This window comes from Otolemur garnettii, unplaced genomic scaffold (genome assembly GCF_000181295.1).
Source record: "Otolemur garnettii isolate 467f Iridium unplaced genomic scaffold, OtoGar3 scaffold00019, whole genome shotgun sequence".
NCBI lineage: Eukaryota > Metazoa > Chordata > Mammalia > Primates > Galagidae > Otolemur > Otolemur garnettii.
In genome coordinates this window covers 13,189,774-13,211,576 of record NW_003852414.1, presented here as the reverse complement: position 1 = coordinate 13,211,576, position 21,803 = coordinate 13,189,774, and the positions used below count along the sequence as shown (strand labels likewise).

General features: G+C 39.8%; 1 protein-coding gene across 2 annotated transcripts in view; it reads right to left on the bottom strand.

Moving 5' to 3' along the window:
* Positions 1–21,803, bottom strand: part of NEBL (nebulette) — a 357,606-nt gene that overhangs the window by 42,528 nt on the left and 293,275 nt on the right. Inside the window, exons 12-18 of one of the 2 annotated variants that reach the window (XM_003786766.2) lie at positions 19,205–19,315; positions 15,080–15,190; positions 11,280–11,390; positions 5,363–5,473; positions 5,083–5,193; positions 2,759–2,863; positions 963–1,055 (exon numbers count right to left, since the gene is read on the bottom strand). The exons of the other annotated variant lie outside the window; for it this stretch is intronic. Of the exons in view, the coding sequence (XP_003786814.1) occupies positions 963–1,055; positions 2,759–2,863; positions 5,083–5,193; positions 5,363–5,473; positions 11,280–11,390; positions 15,080–15,190; positions 19,205–19,315 (753 nt within the window). The remainder of the gene's footprint in view (positions 1–962; positions 1,056–2,758; positions 2,864–5,082; positions 5,194–5,362; positions 5,474–11,279; positions 11,391–15,079; positions 15,191–19,204; positions 19,316–21,803) is intronic. 2 annotated transcript variants of the gene reach the window in all.

Sequence of the window (21,803 nt, the reverse complement as noted above, 5' to 3'; positions counted from 1 at the left end):
ATTAAGTCCAAAGGTGAAGGTGAAGAGTTAAGTCAGAAAAGAGGATTTAAGGAAAGAATCCTTTTTACGTCCTCAACAAGAAACTAAATACAGCAGACCCTCCATAGCTCCTTCAGTTGACCTAAGTTTCACAGACTAGACATGCACCACATGTACATATCAGTACGGTAGGCCACCTCTGTATTTTGACCAGTTTGTTACGGTCCCTTGAGTGGTCAACTCACAGAGGGTCTACTGCATGCTAAATATCCATGGCAGAATGCCTATTGGTAAGGAGGGCAATTATCTACTGCAAATGTCAAGAGCTGAATGGAAAATACCGTTAATTGTACATTAAGCACCTCCTCCACCTTTCCCCCCAGCCCAAAAGTAAGTGGAGAGTCAGTTATTTTACAATTCTTTGTGAAGGGGTGTGATTTTCTTTGCTGTACAAGTAGAAAGTAAATGGGTCTTGGAAACAGAAATATGGGCAGAAATGTATCTCAGGGAAAGCTCAGAAATATGACTGAGGTGAGACAGAAATGTACTGGTAATGATTATTTTCTTTTTCAAGTCTAAACCTCTGTTTAAGCCAGCAAATAGCTGTTTTGAGGCCTTTCATCATTCTATCAGGGTAAAATTTCTGCCTGCAAGTTGCGGAGAGAAGTTGGGATCTCTCCTTTCTCTGCAAAATTTAATATACTTAAGATTCTGTTCAAAGAGATGGAATCCAATCCAAGCTTTCATTAAAATGACCTTTCTCGTCTTCACGATGATCTATCAAAATGAAACACTGCTTCAGAGTCAAGTGGAACGAGGCTATAGTTTTCCTGCAAAAAGTTAGGCCTTTGCTATTTGATGTAAGAGCCATTCAATAAAGTGAAGAAGAAAAGAAGAGCAGTCAGTGGAGTCGAGAAAATAAAAACACTCATCGAGCTTCTGTTTGCTTTTGGAAAGGATAATGAATGCCAGAGAGGACTTACTGAACTGATATTCTGCTGGTTTTTCCTCACACGTTCAATCTCTGGAGTATCTTTTACTGCTAATCCAGCTCCCACTTCTTTTTTATAAAATACCTTTATTATAAGAGAAGGAAGAGAATAACTAAAAGGTTGTCAGAATTCAAGTTGCAGATCCGATTCTTATAAAAGCAAGACAATTTCTCAGGTTTTATAGTAATGTGAATACTTAGCTTCAGCTATTTATGAGTGCAAATATTATATTTAGCAATCTATTATGGTAATACATGTCCAACTTTGGTTTCATATCCCATAATCTTACATGTAGCCATCTAATACCATGTTCTAGAGCATGACTGCTGCCTTACTTAGCTGCATATTATTTGCTTTATGAATATAAATTGGCAAACCAGAGTTTTATCAAATATAAATACATGCCACCTGTGTATTTGAGAAAAATCAAAGCACATATTACAAAGGCTCGCTAAGCATTTATCATAAACAGCATAAAATTTTAAGCAATTGCTGTTCCCCAAATACAAAGATGCCCCTCGTTTTTTTTTTCAAATATTAGGTCTGTTGTCAATATCAACATTAATTCAAAGTCTATTTTCCTCATCTTCCACGTACTGGTTAATCTTCCCACGTGTCTCCAACTACCAACACCCACTACTGTCAAATACAAAGCACAGTAAAAAACAAGAGTGCTCTACAGAAAAACTGAGAAATTTTAAGAAGCATTTTTGAGGACAGAATTACTCCCTGTCTTGACATTTGGTAATCCGGTCGGCTCCAGTGATAGTGGGAGAGCAAAGAAGGAGAGATGTTTGCCTCCCAAAACTAGAAATCTGGAATGGCATAAAATCACAGGATGGAGGGGCCAAAATGGCCTCTTCTCCCAGATCCTTCTAGAGCAGTGGTTCTCAACCTTCCTAATGCCGCGACCCTGTAATATAGTTCCTCATGTTGTGGTGACCCCCAACCATACAATTATTTTCGTGGCTACTTCTTAACTGTAATTTTGCTGCTGTTAGGAATCGTAATGTAAATATCTGATATGCAGGATGTGTTTTCTGAGGGTTGTAGGGGTCATGACCTACAGGTTGAGTTCTAGAGAGACTTTTCTCAGACTTCTGTCCATTTCTCAGCATACCCTGGCCCACCTGGTGAAAATACGCACCTGACCAGCACACCTTGAGGCAAGAGCTTGCCAGTTAATTAGAAAGTAGAGAATATTCCAGAAGTCCTCAAACTAAATAGTATTTACGTTTTGATAAGGTTTGCTCACCTGCTAAACGACTGAGCTAATTCTACATGACAGTATTGACTGTGTGGTCAATTTTTATAATTTTAGAACAGAAGTCAAGTTCACATATCAAGGAAACACTGTGCTGATGTAATTACTATTCCTCAAAGTGAAAATATGGAAGTTTAGGAGTTGGTTACAAATTAGTGAATCCCCCTACATCATTCTCACTGCAGATAATTAGGGACAAGAAAGAAAATCACTTCATACGATGTTTTCATCTTCAAAGTAAAATCTATGGGGACGATGAAGACCTCTTTCCTGAGTTAAATTTTAAAATTTAGTTCATAACTGTCAACAGTACCAAGGAGGAAAATTTGAATGTTTAACTCTAAAACAATCATGATAGATCGTAATTTGTAAGATGATTATTATTTTAAAGGAATGTAGGTAATACATTTGACATAAAATTCAAATAATACAGCAAGAATATTGGAGAAGGAGGACAAAAGACCATTTGCTACCAAACATAAACTTCCAAGGCGGCAACTAAGAAGACTTAGTGGCTACTCACCCCACTAATGTTTTGCTGAGCAGTTTTAATTCTCTGAATTTCAGGGGTATCTGCCACAATGGAATAGTTACAAAGCATCCTCTCTGCTTCATCTTTGTACTTTTTCTAAAAATATAAACAATTATTATGAATCTGAAACTGTGGCAAAGGGAGTGAGGGGGAGAGAGACAGAGACAAAGCAACACAGACAACAATACCCTTTTTCCCAATTCTATTCTACCACATGGCTCTAAATATCTTAAGATTCAAAGCAGTTGTTGAGGCAACAGCAAAAATAAAGGAAGCAGCTGGGAACGGTGGTTCATGCCTGTAATCCCATCACTCTGGGTGGCCGAGGCCAGTGGATTGCCTAAGCTCACAAGTTCAAGACCAGCCTGAGCAAGAGCAAGACCCTGTCTCTAAAAAAGTAGCCAGGCATAAATGGGTGCCTATAGTCCCAGCTACCTGCGAGGCTGAGGCAAGTGGATCACTTGAGCCCGAGACTGAGGTTGCTGTGAGCTATGATGCCAAAGCACTCTATCCAGGATGACAAAGAGAAAGGGAGGGAGAAGAGGGAGGGAAGGGAGAGAAGGAGGGAGGGAAGGAAGGAATGGAGGGAAGGAAGGGGTGGAGGCAGGAAGGGAAGGAAGGGAGGGAAGGAGGAAGGGAGACAGGGAAGGAGGGAAAGAAAGGAAAACAAAGAAAGGAAGGAAAGGAAAGAAAGAGAAGAAAGAAAAGAAAGAAAGAAAGAAAACAGAGTGAGCACTCAGTCCACCAGACCTGCTCAGGCTATGGTGCCACCCGGGTCCACCTTGGAGGGCTGGCCCCTCATGATCCACTCATTCCTAAGCATATGAGTTCCTGTCCAAATGGCACCATAACTCCTGCAAGTAGCCTGGCTCTTTGATGCTTCTGGATTTTTATCTTTGCTTCCTACTTCAGGTAAAGATCCATTTGGTCAAAGGAAATACCCTAGTACTTTGTATTCAGGATAAAAATCTCAATTTTCTATCCACTAAATGCACTACTCTAAGTTCTAATACAAGCTGGGCAATTCCTTATAGGAGCGCCAGCACTTACATAGTAAATGTTGTGTAATGGCCATTATTCTGAACACTTAACACATTAACTCCCTTAATCAACCCACCAGCAGATACTGTTATTATCCCCGCCCTCTTACAGATGGGGAAACTGAAGAACTAGACAGAGTACATCAGAGCTACAGTTAAAACCAGGCATTCTGGTTCCAAAGACAGTGAAGTTAATGAACCATGATGACATGCTGGTGTTTATGAAAAAAGACAACTACTATTCAGGTTGAAATGTACCACAGCATCACTGCATCCTCTTAAGGATCCCATTGTCCTCTAAAGGGATTAAAATCCCTTAAAGTTAAATGTATTGTTATCTAACTTGGCTTATGCTTGAGCCAGAATTTTAATAAATTTCACCAAAATTTGTTGAAAATTACTTTTGGTACAAATTCCATTAATCAAATTTAATTCCATGGTCAATTTTCTAAAATAATTTTAATTTTTTAATGCCTCATTACTGTTTTCCCCCCCACTGGGGTTCATTCTTCTTCATGTAAATTCTATAGCAAAAATCTTATTCACTAAATAATGTTTTTGTCTAAATCAGAGCTTATAAATATCTTCATCTATGATTTTCTTTTGTAGTTATTATTTCTCCCACACTACAGTTTTTTTAAAGAATATGTGACAAGTATATTTGGCAAATCTAAATTTTTTTTTTTTTTTTGGCCAGGGCTGGGTTTAAACCTGCCACCTCTGGCATATGGGGCCAGTGCCCCACCTTTTTGAGCCACAGGCACCACCCCGGCAAATCTAAATTTTATAGGTAAAACAGCTCTTAATGTTTAGTTAATGTCAAATTTCACCTTATACCTTGAGCAGTTTTAGCTGCCATTAGTTTTATTTAGAGCTGATTATCTTAATAACAACATTCATTATGAAATAGTTCAAACACAAATCATTTGTAACTCTTCCTTTATAGTATGAGCAATGAGGATTTGAAGCCATGCATGCAATGAAGCAAAAAGAAAAAGGAAACAAAAAAAGTCAAAAATGTCCTCAAACTCAAAACAAGGGGTCCCAATAGAGAGGCTTTGGACACTCCATGAATGTCTGTTGAATTAAACCTATAACAGTTGTCCTTTTCATTGGTAAAGTGGATCAAGTTTGGCCAACGGTTTCTTAATAAAGAAGTATACTAAATTCGAAAGCACTGCCCTTTAAAAAAGATATACATCTTGGACACACACCAAGTATATGGTGATCAGATGTTAGAACACGTGATTCTAAGCATCCTCATTCTCTACCAACCTGGCTGTAGATTTCAGATGCCCTCTTGGCTCGAAGTATGTCTGGGATATCCATGCTCACCTGCATTCCTTTCCCTTTAATTTCATTTTCTAAGTCTTTCTTATATTGTTTCTAAAAGAATAGGGAAACAAATCTTAGGATTTTGTTTAACCTTCAATAGCAATGTTGGTATTTACAGGCTTGGATATCACAGCTACCCATGTGGAAATAACATTTACATTCCTTCTACATTTGATTCAATGTGCTTGCTTTAAAATCTTTAATCTCACTATTTCCTTACCTGGCTGGCCATTTCGGATGCTTTCTTAGCTCTCTGGACATCAAGAGTGTCTGTGTTCACCTCCATTCCTCTCCCCTTAATTTCAGTCTCCAGATCCCTTTTATAGTCTTTCTGCAGAAAATGAAACAAACAGTCAGGACTTTCCAACCATCTGAGACACTGTGTGTTGAACAACTTCAATGTCATTTTTACATCAGGATCATGTCTTTTGGAATCAAGTTAGACTTGTATTTCTTTTATTTCTATATAACAAGAAAAAATTTTAACTTATGCTCGAAACGTGACTTGGGATGACATAGTCACAAGTAATCAGAAGGCTTTTTGCTACTGACCTGGATTAAGAAAGAAAACAGAGATAGCCAAGGGGAAATTTTTATATTTCAATATGGTAGACTTCACATGTTTTCATATAGCATGTTTCATATTAGTATTACATGTGTAACCCAGTTGATAAACGTCAATGAAAAGTGATTATATTGCTGCTTTTTACTCTGCAGTGAATTAAAGTGTTGGTTGCTTCCCTGGAATTCACCTTTCTTTGCCCTTTGTTGGCTCCCTGATCTCCCAGGGGGCAACTTGCTGCTCTGCCATTATCCACCTTTGAGCTTGGGTGAGACTGGACTAGATTCGAGCTTTGTTGAGCTGAAATAAATCATTATTTCCCATTCCTCACCCTGCATGATTGCTGCAGGTGTGAATGCATTTCTTTTCCCATATAACATATTAGAAGAGACTTTCTCTTTTCTCCTGGACATGAATGAAGAGGGATGCAGCCGCCAGAGCAGCTGGGAGTCTCTTTGAAAACAGGAGAAGAAAGCCTACCTGAGAACTGAAAGATAGGAACTGCAACTGCATCTCATTACTTGAGTCCTAGACCAAGCCATGCCTAAGAACTACTGTACTGTTGCTATGAGACATACAGAAAAACTGTGCCGAACAACTATGATGTCACTTCTGTGTCAGGACCATGTCTAGTCATAAGAACAATAAATTATCTGCTTTCTCTTTAGTCTTACCCTCTTGCCTAAGCTAGAATGCTTTTGGGATTTTCTTTTGTTTAAATAGGGTTTCCCAGCTCTCCAACTCATGAGGGCATATCTGTAGCATATGTTAGGTACAGATACAGTCAAACCTTTGACTTTGCTAGTGGGTGCTTTGATAGTGGCGTAGGCTCTGGAAGGATCCTTGGTTATAGATATCCTTAGTCTGGTGGTTTGCAGTGGGTAGTTGTCTGTAGGCTATACCAGTGGTGAGCTATGTATGTGGACAGATTCCCTGTCTCCCTGTGATGTGAGGGACATCCCTGTGGTCTTTTCCCATGTCTGTGATCTTTTTAACAGTGTGAATTATACCAGCACACCCAGTTTAATCCCTGTGATAAGGTGGTGCTTATGGGTAAGAGTCAACCCCACACTATGTGACTGAATCACTAAATGTTGTAAAGGGCATGCAAACTGACCTCCCTGTCAGTAGATGGTGGTTGCTGGAAGCAACAAGCTACAGTGTTTTGGGGGGGCCTGTGACCAGCTCTAGCCCCTCAGGAGAAGTACTAGGTGGTGGATGGGGACTGGAACTCCAAAGGGATTCCTTATTCTCCACCACAGCAGAGGGGGATGGTGGAAGGGTTGATGGAGGGAGGGTTGGAGTGTGACTGGGTGGGGCTGGGTTGGGTGAACTTGCCCTCAGGCTCAACAAAAGCTGGTAAGGTAGGGGAGGGGTCAAAGGACCAGGCTGCTGGGAGCAGCCACCAGGGGAGGGGCTGAGGTGGTCCCACCAAGTGGGAAAGTCTGCTAGTGGGGCCAGAGCTGTCTGAGATTCACAGGAACTGATCTTTGGGGACCCAGGGACAGGGGCAGCAGGCTAGATCCCAAGACCCCAGATCTCAATAGTATTGGTTGGGGCCCAGAAGAGTGATGTAGGAACTAATCTCCAGAGGGAAGAAGTCCACGTGGGCAGAACTGAAAGGGGAATGCAGTCTGGATCTGAGCTATAGCGCACTTATAGAGCACCCTCCCCACACAGGAAGGCCACGCTCTCAGCTAGAGTGGAATCCTGGACAAGGAGGCTCCCAGCTGGCACTACCATCATGGGGAAGCATAGCTAGTTTCAGCTCCTGCCTGGAGGAGGGAGAGTGCAGAGCAGGGGGATGGGGAGTGAGGCCTGGTCCTGAAACATGAAAGCTGCTCCAGATGAGAGGAATCAGCGCAAAAACCCCAGAACTATAAAGAATCAGAGCAAAAGGACACCCCCAAAGGGGACACGACACAAGCTTTCTAGCACTGGATCCCAACTAAGATGAAAATGTTAAAATTACAGATAAAGAATTCCAAATATGGACTATAAGGAAGCTCAATGAAATCTAAGAGAAAATGAGAAAACAACTCAAAGAAACCAGAAAAATGATTCAGAAAATGAATGAAAAATTTATTAAAGAGATAGACATATTAAGCAAATCTGAAGGCTTCCCATCACCAAACTTCAAACTACATAACACCCCAAAGCTGATGCTCAGAACTCATACAAAAAAATATCATAAGAAGAAAAAAAAAAAGCAAGCACAATGGAAATTTTTAAGAACAGACTAAACCAGACACAAGAAAGAATTTCAGAACTTGAAAACAACTCTTTCAAATTAAGTCAATCAGTCAAAAATAAAGAAAAAAGATTTAAGAGGAATGAACAAGGCCTGTAAGAATATGGGATTATGTAAAATGGCCAAATATGAGAATCACTGGCATCCCTGAAGGTGAAGAAGAAAACTCACAGGGACTAGAAAACCTATTTGGGGGAATAATTGAGAAAAACTTTCCTGATCTTACTAGAGATTTACACATCCAGATATAAGAAGTTCAATGAACACCTGGCATATTCATTGCAAAGATGCAATCACCAAGATACACAGTCATCAGACTGGCCAAAATCAACATGCAGAAGGAACTCCAAACCATGATGAGGTAAAAACATTAAATAAGATACAAAGGAAAACCCGTCAGGCTCACTGCCCACTGTCACCACTTCTATCCACCATAATACTGGATGTCCTAGCCTGAACAGTCAGGCAAGAGAAAGAAATAAACGATATCCAAATCAAGAAAGAAGAGGTAGAACAATTGCTATTCACTGATGATAAGATCTTATATCTGGAAAACCTCAAAGACTCCACCAAGATGCCTGGAATTGATAAAGTCAGCCAAGACTCAGGTTATAAAATCAGTGTATATGAATCAGTAACATTTCTGTACTCTGGTAACAGTCAAGTTGAGCATCAGATCAAGGACTCAATACCATTCATAATACCTACAAAAAGATAAAATACCTCGGAATCTACTTAACCAAAGAGGTGGAAGAGCTCTATAAAGAGAACTTTAAAACACTGAGGAAGAAATTACAGAATACACAAATGAATGGAAAAACGTTATCACACTCAGAGATAGGTAGCATCAACACTGTTAAAATGTCCATGCTACTCAAAGTGATTTACAGATTGAACATAATCCCCATCAAAATATCAACATCATATTTTATACATCTAGAAAAAAATAATTTTCCCCTTCAATTGAAACCAGAAAAGAGCACAAATAGCCGAAGCAATCTTAAGCAAAAAGAACAAATCTGGGGCATCACATCATTAGACTTCAAACTATACTATAAAGCTATAGTAACCAAAACAGCATGGTATAGGCACAGAAATAGAGACACAGCCCAATGGATCAGAACAGACAACCCAGATAGAAAGCCATCCATATATAGCCAATTGATTTTTGATAAAGTAAAAAGCAATACTCCCTGGGGAAAATAAGCCCTATTCAATAAATGGTACAGGAAAAATTACATAGCCACGTGCAAAAGAATGAAAGAGGATCCATATCTCTCACTACTCACAAAAATCAATTCAAGATGGATAAAAGATTTAAATGTAAGGCATGAAACCATAAGAATTATTGAAGAAAATACAGGAAAAATTTTCTAGATCTATGTATCAGCCTAAGCAAATAATTTATGAGGAAGATACAAATGAGGTCAACAACCAAAATAAATGAATAGGACTTGATAAATTAATTATTGCTAATTTTCAGGAAAATGCAAATCAAAACCCCAGTGAGATACCACCTCATCCATTAGAGTGGCTTTTATTAAAAATTAAAAAAAAACAGATGCTGGCATCAATGCAGAGAGAAAGGAACGCGTATCCACTGCCAGTGGGACTGCAAATTAGCACAACCTCTGTGGAAAATAGTTTGGAAATTCCTCAAAGAACTAAAAGTAGACCAACCATTCGATCCAGCAATCCCACTACTGGGTATCTACACAAAAGAGATAAAGGAGTCGTTTTATCAAAATGACACCTGCATGCAAATGTTTTGTTACCACACAATTACAACTGCAAAACTGTGGAAGCAATCCAAGTGCCCAGCAAAGCATGAGGAGATTAACAAAATGTATATGCATAGCATGGAATACTACTTAACCATAAAAAAGATGAATTAATGTCTTTCATAGCAATTTGGGTGGCACTGGAGATCATTAACCTAAGAGGAATATCTAAAGAATAAGAAAAGTGAACAGCACATGTGCTCTCTGTTAAACTGGAACTAACCAGAAGACTCAGTGGAAATCAAACAAGGGAGAGGGGGAAAGGGATGGGTGAAGGCACACTTACTGGGTGATGGGAGTCATTTCTGCATCAGCTCCTTGTAAGGGCAAGGGTCACATAACAGCTCAGAGGCACCCCAGAACTGGTATTTCTACCTAACCAGCCAGAAATAAGTGGGCATGGGCACCAGCTGTTAAGTAAGCTACACCCCAGCTTTCTGGTCCCATACACTTCTCAGATCATCTCATCCCAAGTACTCCTCATTGCAGTGATCCTTGTATATTCTCTGAATCACTGGGAAGTTCAAGAGGTACACAACCATTTCTGGGAATTTCCTTTGAAAAATACACATATAGGCGCAGAGCCTGTAGCTCAGTGGCTAGGGCACCAGCCACATACACCAGGGATGGCAGGTTCAAACCCGGCCTAGGCCTGCTAAACAACAATGACAACAACAAAAATAGCCAGGCATTGTGGTAGGCACCTATAGTCCTAGCTACTTGGGAAGCTGAGACAAGAGAATCACTTAAGCCCAAGAGTTTGCGGTTGCTCTGAGCTATGATGCCAAAGCACTCTACTGAGGGCAACATAGTGAGACTCTGTCTCAAAAAATAAGAGAAAAGAAAAAAGAAAGATACACATATACTCCAACTCCCACGTCCCCATGCTGTGATGAGACATCTATCATATCACAGCATCTAAAACCAAACTTCCAAATTAACATCCTGCTGCTGAAGAGGAAAATGGGGTCGGAAGAGTGAACATGGCTGGTCATTCAGGATGCGGTAGACCTCATCCCAAAGTGCTGACTCTGCAGAAATGTCACATGTGATGAAGAAGTTGAGAGGGGACATTTTCAAAAATACACAATCACACAGAAATGACTATCCTTCTCATGTTAATCTCAATGTGTGATTTCCAAATTCTGCTCAAAAGCTAAAAACACAGATATGCCCACCAGTCCATGAGGCATCCTTAAAGGAAAGAAAAAAATCACAAAAACATTTTTATAGCCTAGATGAACACGAACTTTGTTGCACTAAGGAATGAAGTGCATAGTGGAGGAGGTTATATGTGTGGGGTGTGTGTATTTTCTGCATTAAAGTGTCTTCCCCCACGTTTCCTTTGATGCATTTCAAGGACACGAGCAAAGCAAAAAAGGTCAATTTCCAAATATGCGTCACGCTTTAGAATGGTTTCCATTCCAAACTGTGAAACTAGCCACAAAGCTTTGAGAAATTCCATGTAGAAATGAAATTGTTAATATGATTTGTTAAGTTCCAAAACATGAATTTCCGGGTCTGTGTCTTTCCCCCTGCTCACCTCACTCGCCATCTCTGTAGCTTTCTTGGCACGCTGTATTTCGAGGGTGTCAGTGCCAACTTGCATTCCTCTCCCTTTAATTTCTGACTCTAGGTCTTTCTTGTATTCTTTCTGTAAAGGCAATATTTCACAACAGTCACATACTCAGGGACAAACTTATCTCTATAGTCAATGATGCCAAAAAATAGCTAGACATATTCTTTTCTGAAGAGAAAAAACACAGCTTATTGTGGGACTATGAATGATCATCTAGAACTATTTCTCTAAGTTGCTTACAGGAGGGGCTGAGCTTTTATTTTTCTGCCACATGTTGGAAGAAGAGTTGTCTTGGGCCACAAATTAAATGCACATACATTGATGAAAACTGATGAGCAAAGAAAAGGTCTGTGCAGAATTATCACATCTCCCACCACAGACAAGCAAAACAGGCCTCCAATAATCTGCATGCAGCCCACAGGCCAAAGGTGGGACACCCCTGGTGACATTATAATCACTATTCTCACTAAAGAAGGGTAGGATAAAGCTGTGAAGACTTCTAGTGAAACAAAGCAATGGCCAGGTGAGAATCTTCACTGACAACTGTCCCACGGGCTGGAAGAGGGGGCAGTGGGTGTACCTGAACTGATGTCATACAAAGAAAACTGACTTCGAGGACAGAGCACTTGATAGCTGTGACACTGGGTTTCTTAACTTCTCAGGCTTACTCCTCTGCAAAATGCAGGCAGCAATGCAGACATTTCTCATTTTTACTGCACTTTGCTTTATGATGCTCCACAGGTCATTGCATCTTTTTACAAACTAAAGGTTTGTGACAGTTCTGAGTCATACATAAGTCTATTGGTGTCATTTTTCCAAGAGCACACACTCACTTCAAGTCTCTGTGCCATGCTTTGACAATTCCTGCAATGGTTCAAACTTTCTTTTCATTGTTATTGTATCCATCATGGTAATGTATGATCAGTGATCTTTAATGTTAGTACTGTAATGGTTTGAGGACACCATGAACTATGTCCAGATAAGATGGTGAACTTGATAATAAAGTTACATGTGTTCTGACTGCTCCACTGACTGTCTGTTCCCCTGTCTTTCTGCCTTTCTTTGGATCTCACTATTCCCTGAGAAACAGCAATATTGAAATTAGGCCAATTTAGTAAGCCTACAATGACCTCAAGGGAAGGGAAGAGTCACACATCTCATTTTAAATAAGAAGGCAGAAGTGAAAAGCTTAATAAGGCAGGCATGTCAAAAATCAAGACAGGCAGACAGCTAGGCCTCTTGCACCACAGTTAACCCAGCTCTGAACACCAAGAGAAAGATCTTGGGGGAAATGAAAAGTGCTCCGGTGAACACCCGAGTGAGAAGGCAGAGCGGCCTAGTCACTGACTCGGAGATAGTTGTCATTGTTGAGAAATAACATCACACCTGTTACAACATTTTCTTAAGCCGCAGCCTCATCCAGAGTGTGGCTCCAACTCTCTTCAAAGAGAAGTCTGAAGCCAGCAGAGGCTGGTTCATGAGCTTGAAGGAAAGAAACCATCTCTATAGTATAAAAGTGCAAGAGCAAGCTGCCCTCACCTTCAGCAACCACACCCTGATCCATCAGCAGCCATTGATATCAAGCAAGAGCCTCCACCAGCAAGAAGACTTGAAGGCTCACATGCTCATTAGCATCTTTTAGCAATAAATTATTTCTTAATTAAAATATGTACATTTTTTAGACATTAACGCTATTGCTCATTTCATAGACTACAGTACAGTGTAAACATAACTTCTATATTCATTGGGAAACCAAGAAATTTGTACGGCTCACTTTATTGTGGTATTTGCTTTATGGAGGCCAAACTCACAGTGTCTCTGTGGTCCACATGTACCTCCATGAGGATCCACCATGGGAATCGACGAGCCCCCCCACAGCACAGAGTCCAGAGGAGCTGCTCTGTACGTGACACCTTCTAGTCTTTCATTCCTATTCCCCTAGGCCAGTCTTTTCTTCTCCTAAGGCTTGATTAATGCTTTTTCTGCCATTTGACTGCATCTGGCTGGACTCTGCCATCCATTGTTAAAATAATTTGTCCAAGTATTACTGACAAATGTTTATGAGATTGACCTCTGCCTGTGGAGGATATGCAGAAAATGGCTACTGTAGGAATCATGCAAGGACAACCTCAGCCACAGATCTCACTGTGGACAGCTGTTATTGGTGCCTAACCAGGACCCATCCCTCTTCTGGTAACAAACTCTCCGTTTTCTTTTGGGGAAGGACCTCTAACCCCTTTCAGTCCATATACTTGGCGGGGATGGGGCTAGATTTTCAACACTTCCCTACTGCCCACATATATTTTTAATTCTACTGTTTTTTAAATATTTAACTTATTTAAACAACATGAATATAGCCAGTATTAAAATGAATTAAGGAAAAACACATACAAATTTAGAGTATTTTACTTAAGATACTATTAAAGTACATAAAGAAATGGGTGTTGGCTCATGCCTATAATCCTAGTACTCTGAGAGGCCGAGGTGGGCAGATCATCTGAGCTCACAAGTTTGAGACCAGCCTGAGCAAGAGCAAGACCTCATCTCTAAAAATAGCCAGGTATGGTGGCAGGTGCCTGTAGTCCCAGCTACTTGGGAGGCTGAGGCAAGAGAGTCACTTGAGCCCAAGAGTAGAGGTTGCTGTGAGCTATGATGCCAGGGCACTCTTCTGGGGGCAACAAAGTGAGACTCTGTCTCAAAAAAATAAAAATAAAAATAAAAAAGGAATGGGTGAGCACAAGAGGCCAGTCAGTACCTTGCACCCCCCCCCAACCCAGATGTAATGATTGGGTCAGGTGTGGGTGAGCAAAGGAACTAAAGGTTACTCCAAAGAGATTCAATCCTATGACCTTAATTGGGATTACTAAAAAACAAACATCAGATGGTCACTTCCATCTGGACTTGCTGGCCATAGATGTGAGCTATCCTGTTACTAAAAAGGGCCATTACCTAGAGACAGCTTCCCAAGAATGAAGCCGGCAGGGAAGACGACAGAGCTGAGGGATAAAAGTGGAGAGACATCATTTGAATTCCAACCTGATGGTAATTCCATCCTTGTACTTTTCTATTCCGTGAGCTGATGCATTTCCTCTGCTGCTTAATCCACTTTGAGTTGGGTTTTCTATCATTTGCAACCTAATAGGCTCATCATCATCATCATCACTGCCACCACCACATTTTATTAAAATATAGGGACAAGGCTTTAAGATTTCTCACTGCTGAATTCTGCTAGTTCCCCGCAAAGCACGGGGTTGTTATGTGATACCAAGGTAATGGCATAAAACAAGGATTAAAGGACTGGAAGTCCTCGGAGCCATTTCATTCCTTCTTCTAAGCTCATATAAAGGGAGCACCAGGTGCATTCAGCAGCCTCACGAGGAACAGGACGGTCAGCTGAGTTAGAGGACAGCAAGCGAACCTTCCAACTGCAGGTACTGATGGGCCATAACAACACTCTTTCCCAGCCTTCTGCCCTTTACTTGCTTAAAACATGAAGCTAAATCTCATAAAACTATTTGGGTTTATTATACAGATTTTCTCCACATGAGGAAATGGCCATTTTTCTCATATCCCATAGAAAGGAGATTGTGAGGGTCAATTTTTAAACACGTCCATTGTCCGGGAAAAGCCTTTCCTAAGATAGAGCTGCTTACAATCAGCAGCACACATCAGTTGTGGGATGCACAGACTCTCTGTGAAAGATCTGCAGATCAGGAATTCAGCTAACGTGTGCACATTCTAAGCTCTGAAATCCACATACTCACCTCACTGGCCATTTCAGATGCCCGCTTTGCTCGCTGAAAATCAAGAACGTCTGGATTAAGTTCCATCCCTTTCCCTTTTATCTCATTTTCCAAATCCTTTTTATATTCTTTCTGTAAGACAAGAATATCACAGTTCAAAACTTACCAGGAATCACTTTAATCGGTGTGCTATTTCACATGTTTTCAAGACATTACAGAAAGGAGAAAATATTACAAGGATGGAATGAATCTTTGGGACATTTCATTTTCTCCTCTGCCAAGTTCTGAGTGGCTTCCAATACAAACAGGGTTTTCCCTATTCCAATGGTTCTCAGGATGTGTTCGTACCATAAAAACCCACATTTTTTAAAAGATACCTTCCCTTTTCAATGATGAGGAAGATGTTAAGAACGCAAGCTTGCTATGAATTATTTGAAGTGTTTTTGAAACTTGTCTACAAAATATGAATTACCAGAAAGAACACAGTTGAAAAAGAATGAAACATTACAAAATCCAAAGGATTGATGTAGCCAAAGTTAAAAACCAAAGTTTCCTTTTTATTTAAAGGTTTGTAAAACCAAATCATTTCCTGCAGATTTGTAATGTATAGTTTAAATTTCACCTAATCTTAATATCGTATTTTAAGTAGATCTAAATGCCTCCCATGAACATTTACATATAACTTGCTTTCCTCTGCTAATGAATTCCTTTTTTTTCTTATTTAATTGTATTAGGAAAGCAATAACTATCTTATTTCCATTCAACTAAGCTGTGTGTGTGACTAACCTGTCAGATGAAAGTTGAAACTTCCTTTAATGTTAAAAAATCAGGTTCCAGTAAATTCTAAGGTTCATTTTACATTATTTTCCCTTCATTCGGTATAATTAGATTAGCCTGTCTTCTGCTCCACTCATAGCTTACTAGACATTAGAGTGGCCTGCTTATAATCTTGGAATGATCTCTTAGTCAAATGACCCAGGAGAAAGTCAGATATTTGGTGGTGTGACCTTCAGGAGGACTTCTAAGTGACTCAGCCTTGAGTTCCGCTCTGTGAAAATGAAAATAAGAACCCCTGTTCTACCAATAAGAAAGGGCAATGGGGGGAATCCGATGAAATGAAGTATAAAATGAAACTCTGAACACTCTAAACAGGGACGTAACTGTAAAAACCATAAAGTAAAAATTGCAAAGTCCATTCGAAGCTAAATGCTCACCCTTGTAAAGAAAAGTGATAATCCCATTAAGTCACCAAGAGCCCTTTATTCAAATTAGATATTTCTATAACTTTTTTCAAGTTAATCTATTTTAAATTTTTTCCTTAGACACTGACAGTATTTACGGGGTGCAAAGTGATGTCACAATCCTTGAATACAACATAAGATAATAAAATCAATCTAATTATTCTATCCATCACCTCAAATACTTATCACTATTTGTGGTAAGAGCATTTGAAATTTACTTTCTTAGCAATTTTTGAAACATACAATACACTATTCTTAACTGTATTCACCATACCGTGCAACAGATGCCCCCAAACCCTTACTCCTCTTGTATGAGATTTTATACCCTTTGACCATCATCTCCTCATTGCCTTCAACCCCTAGCCTCTGCAACCAGCATTCTACCCTCCACTTCTGTGAGTGCAATTGTTTTAGATTCCACATAGAAGTGAGAAAGAGTGGAATTTGTTTTTTCCGTGCCTTGCTTATTTCACTTAGCATCGTAGTTGTTATTGACTAATTGTATGCATCCCTCAAAATTCATACATGGAAGCCCAGTATGATGGGAATTGTAGGCAGGGCCTTTAGAGGGTAATTAGGGTTAGATGAGGTTGTGAGGGTGGGGCCCCCATCATGGCATTAATGTCTCTACAGGAAAAGAAGAACAGAGAGCAAAGTTTGTTTTCTCTCTTTCCCTCTCCCCCGCCCCATTTCTCTCTTCCTTCCTCTACGAGGACCCAGCAAGAAGGTGTCTGTCTGCAAGCCAGGAAGAGAGCCCTCACCAGGAGCCAAATCTGTAGGCACCTTCATCTTGGATTCCACAGTCTCTACAACTTGGAAAAATGCCTGTGAGTGAACCCGCCCAATCTGCAGCCTTTTCTTATAGCATCCCTGAGTGTTCTGGGCCTTTAATATACAATCTGATATATACCTGATATTTACATTCTGAATCAACAAGTATAAAATGAGACTCACTCAGAAACAGGAATAGGAGAAAAAGTCATGGTATGTACTAAAGTCATTTATAGATCTCAAAACAGATTTCACATTGTCATTTATAGGTTAATGATAAAAATATTACCCTTGAAAAAACTCACATGAATTTGCTTATTTCTTAAGTGGGAAGACCATATTAGTAGAACATTGCATTTGATCAGGCTTTAACTTCAAACATTTTTGTAGTAACTAGAAATGAGGAAAGAATGCAGCAAGAAAACTCTTACAGAAATTATATGTCTATTTCAGCACGACACGTATTATGATGGTGAATCACGTTAAACTTCTAAAACCATCTATCTGTCACAGCCAGTTAGCATTTTCTTATTAAAGAAGTCTATGGCAATGTGATTCCACATAGTAATTATACTCTTATTTATTTCACTGATTTAATACATTTCTTTCAGGCATAGTTTTTTCAGTTCAAAAATTCAAGGTATGGAATTTTACTTTATATATGTATGAAATATATATAACTTATATAAAATAACATATATATCTTATTATTATGCTACATGTATTCCATTAGTATATATTCCATTTATATTAAGGGAATACTTCCCCCTTATTATAAAGAGAGTATTCAAAAAGATTTGGAAGAGCTCAAAATTACTTTTAAGCCACTAAAAAAAAAAAAACACAAACTTTTAAAAAGATGGACTGTGGCCACGTGTGGTGGCTCACATCTGTCATCCTAGCACTCTGGGAGGCCGAAGTAGACAGATCACCTCAGCTCAGGAGTTAGAGACCAGTCTGAGCAACAGTGAGATCTCATCTCTATAAAACAACCGAGTGTTGTGGCAGGTGCCTATAGTCCCAGCTACTTGGGAGGCTGAGGCAAGAGGATCAGCCCAAGAGTTTGAGATTGCTGTGGGCCAGCACTCTAGCAAGGGTGACAAAATGAGACTCTGTCTCAAAAAAAAAAAAAAAAAATGGACTGTGAGTGTGGTATTCTTAATTGCTAGACTTTAGACCAGTGGTTCTCAAGCTTCCTAATGCCACAATGTATTTTCATTGTTACAAAGGTGTTCCAACCCACAGGTTTAGAACCTCTGCTTTAGACCTTAATGTTCAATAAATTTAATTACTGGTGAGCCAAAATGCATTATTAAGTTTAGAGAGAAAAATCTGGCAGAGAATAAAGTGAAAAATGGGGATGACTTCCTCTGTTCTATATGCTACATATATTATTTTTACCTACTTAGAACACAACCTCTTAAAAACAATGTACCCTTTCTCCCAACCTTCACGTGTAAGTACCTCATTTATTTCTGGCATCAAATGTCATGGAAAAGCTGCAGGGAAGCTCCAGAAAAAGTTCATTCTAAAGTACGCTCTTGTAATGGTTCCACCCATTTTTTTTTTTTTTAAAGAGACCAGAGTCTCACTTTATCACCCTTGGTAGAGTGCTGTAGCGTCACAGCTCACAGCAACCTCCAACTACTGGACTTAGGCAATTCTCTTGCCTTAGCCTCCGGAGAAGCTGGGACTACAGGCCCCCACCACAACACCTGGCTATTTTTTGTTGCAGTTTGGCCAGGGCTGGGCTCAAACCCATCATCCTTGGTATATGAGGCTGGCGCCCTACTCACTGAGCCATAGGCGCTGCCCCCATATATCTTTTTTTTAATCCACAGCTATAAAGCTAGAAAACTACTTGTAAAACTTCTAAGCGACCACGAAAACACAAAACCTGACCATTTCTCAAGTTTTCCCAAATTTAAGCTTTCCTCAAATTTAAACAAAAATGTTAAAATACACTTTTCTATTTTTCATGAAAATGCAAAACTTTGTTACTAAAGCCCCCCCCACCCAAAAAAGAGTGCTGGGTTAATACCTCAAACACTAAATTAGTAGGGAATTGAGTTACCATCTCCTAAGTTATTCCTTTTCTTTTGTGATTATTTAATAGTAAACAGCAGGATCATACCTCCCTCAGAAGGCCGGTGATGTACTTTACGTGCAGAAATTCTGGAGTCTTGTCTAAATCCAGTGATGACCTTCCTTTAATCTCCTTCTCAAAATCCTCTCTGTAAACTTTCTGTTAAATGAGACAACGTACCATAATTTTAAATTTAAGAAATATTAGTGTCTGTTGTAATGATATTAGGAAAAGAGTTCCCGGAACAAAACTGATGTTCTCTTATTTAATTTTATCACCTAAGGGTCGTCTTATCGACAGGGAAATAAAATTTTAGAATTCTACCAAACGGAAGCAGAATTATCAAGTATCCCCTTCCCCTGCTAAATCACTCCAAGTGAGGCTGCTTCACATTTCACTAGTCTGTGATTAACATCAGCTTATTTTAGGAGGGGAATCTGTCAAATTGGTTGGATCACCTAATTCGTTTACTGAAAGGTGAGTGGAAGAAACCTGGCCATGTGGAAGCCCATTCAAACCAATCTGGCCCACCATCCTTCTCTGCACTGCCTGTCTTTTGGGAATTCAGGAAATATTACTGCTAAAACGTCATGGAGGCTGGGGTTGGTACGAGGAGATGTTTTCCTTTAATGGATCTGGCACTGAGAACATTTCTCTACCATCTATGGAGTTTGCTATGAATCAAGTTGCACTGTGAGGAAAATCTTATCTGGAACCTGAAGAATCCTTCATTAGGTGAGAGTGCATACAAAATGCAAGAGGACTATGGGACGGTGATTGTAAGAGGCTCAGATGCAGACCACCAGCTGCCCCTCTGATGTATTCCACCCCTCTCTGGCTGTGACCCTCTAATTTCCATGCACTTGAACATTAGTGGAAACACATGATTTATGACTGTAAGACAGTCTCCGAACAACGACAATATCTCTCCATGTGAAAGATTTACTAAACAAGGACCCGGGTTTTACCAGCCAAAGGTTTTATTCTAAGTGGCATCACAAAGATGACGCAAATAAATAAATTCTGCCTGAGATGATTACTCACGTGACACGAATAGCTATTTCCAGGTTCATTATGTGTTACGTGTATTACAGAGATAGGCAACTGGATAAATAATTTCTCCAAATCAGGAAGGAGAATAATAGGAGCATGTTGCTTCCTCACTTAGCATTTGTGTTAAGTACACATGGCTGTTTACCAACGTGCATATGGCCACAAGGAAGGGCACAAAGGTTGATCTATAAACCTAGCAGAGTGAACTAAAGTCGCATTGGGAGCATTCTGAACAAAAGAATTATAGTCTTGGTGGCGGCTGTAGCTCAGCGGTTAGGGCACCAACCACATAAACGGGAGCTGGTGGGTTCAAGACCAACCTGGACCTGCCAAACAACAATGACAACTACAACCAAAACATAGTCAGGCATTGTGGCGGATGCCTATAGTCCCAGCTACTTGGGAGGCTGAGGTAAAAGAATCACTTAAGCACAAGAGTTTGAGGTTGCTGTGAGCTATGACACCACAGCACTCTACGAAGGATGACACAGTGAGACTCTGTCTCATTTAAAAAAAAAAAAAAAGAATTATAGATGTACCAATAACAGCAACTATCCCTCGTCCTATGTGGAAACCGTGGAGAAAACACAGAAGAATATCTCCACGCCAAAAGGACTCTTTAAATGGTGAAATTCAAACATGAGTGTATGTGTATATATATACTTATTTCTTTATATCAACTATTTCACCTTCAAAAAGCCCTTCTCTTAAAAAAAATTTATTTTACTGAAGTTAGTCATGAAGAGAGGTTGATTATGATTTGAATTAGCCAAAATACCATGCCTATACCTAGGGGGGGAAAAATCCGAATAGCCTTCAGTATGCTTTTGGCACTGAAAGCTATACTTGTGAAACAGGAGAAAGAATGTTTCAAAGCCAGATTTCAAGATTAGAAAATACCCCAATTAAACCTGTATCTGGCATTAGAAGAAAGTGAGATAAACTTAATTATAGGCCATCGCAAAGGTATCAGTGGCTTTTCCCAAGAACATAATTTCTTAACTCTACCCATAGGAGGTTTCCCTAAGAAACTTCATAGCCAAGGCCACCTCTTAGGAATAAAAACCATCTCTAACACCCATGGTTCTCTTTGTCTCCCATCCAAGTATTCCCCAAGCCTGACCCTGCTTAGCTTCCGAGATCAGACGAGATGGGGGCGTGTTCAGGGTGATACGGCCATAGGTGGTTCTCTTTGTAATTACTTCATTAGTTCTATATTTAAAGACTTTTTCGGGAGGGAGGGGGAGAGGGGGGAGGGAGAGGGATTCGAGGGTTCACTTCTGTGGTTCATCTTGCAAGGGTACAAGTGAATCTTTCTATGAGTAGAATATGAATGTTTTGACATAATAACTAAGAAAGTTACATGAAGGCTATGTTAACCAGTTTGATGGAAGTGTCTTGGATTGTGTATGAAAACACCACACTGTACCCCCAAAGTGCATCAATGTACACAGTTACCATTCAATTAAAAAAAAAAAAAAAAAGACTTTTTCACATCAAAGTGGTCAAAGATTTTTAGCTACTTTATTGTTCTAGCCTTCAGAGCTAGAGATATTTTCTATTACAAGACTTCACTCTCCTTAAGATGTGATTG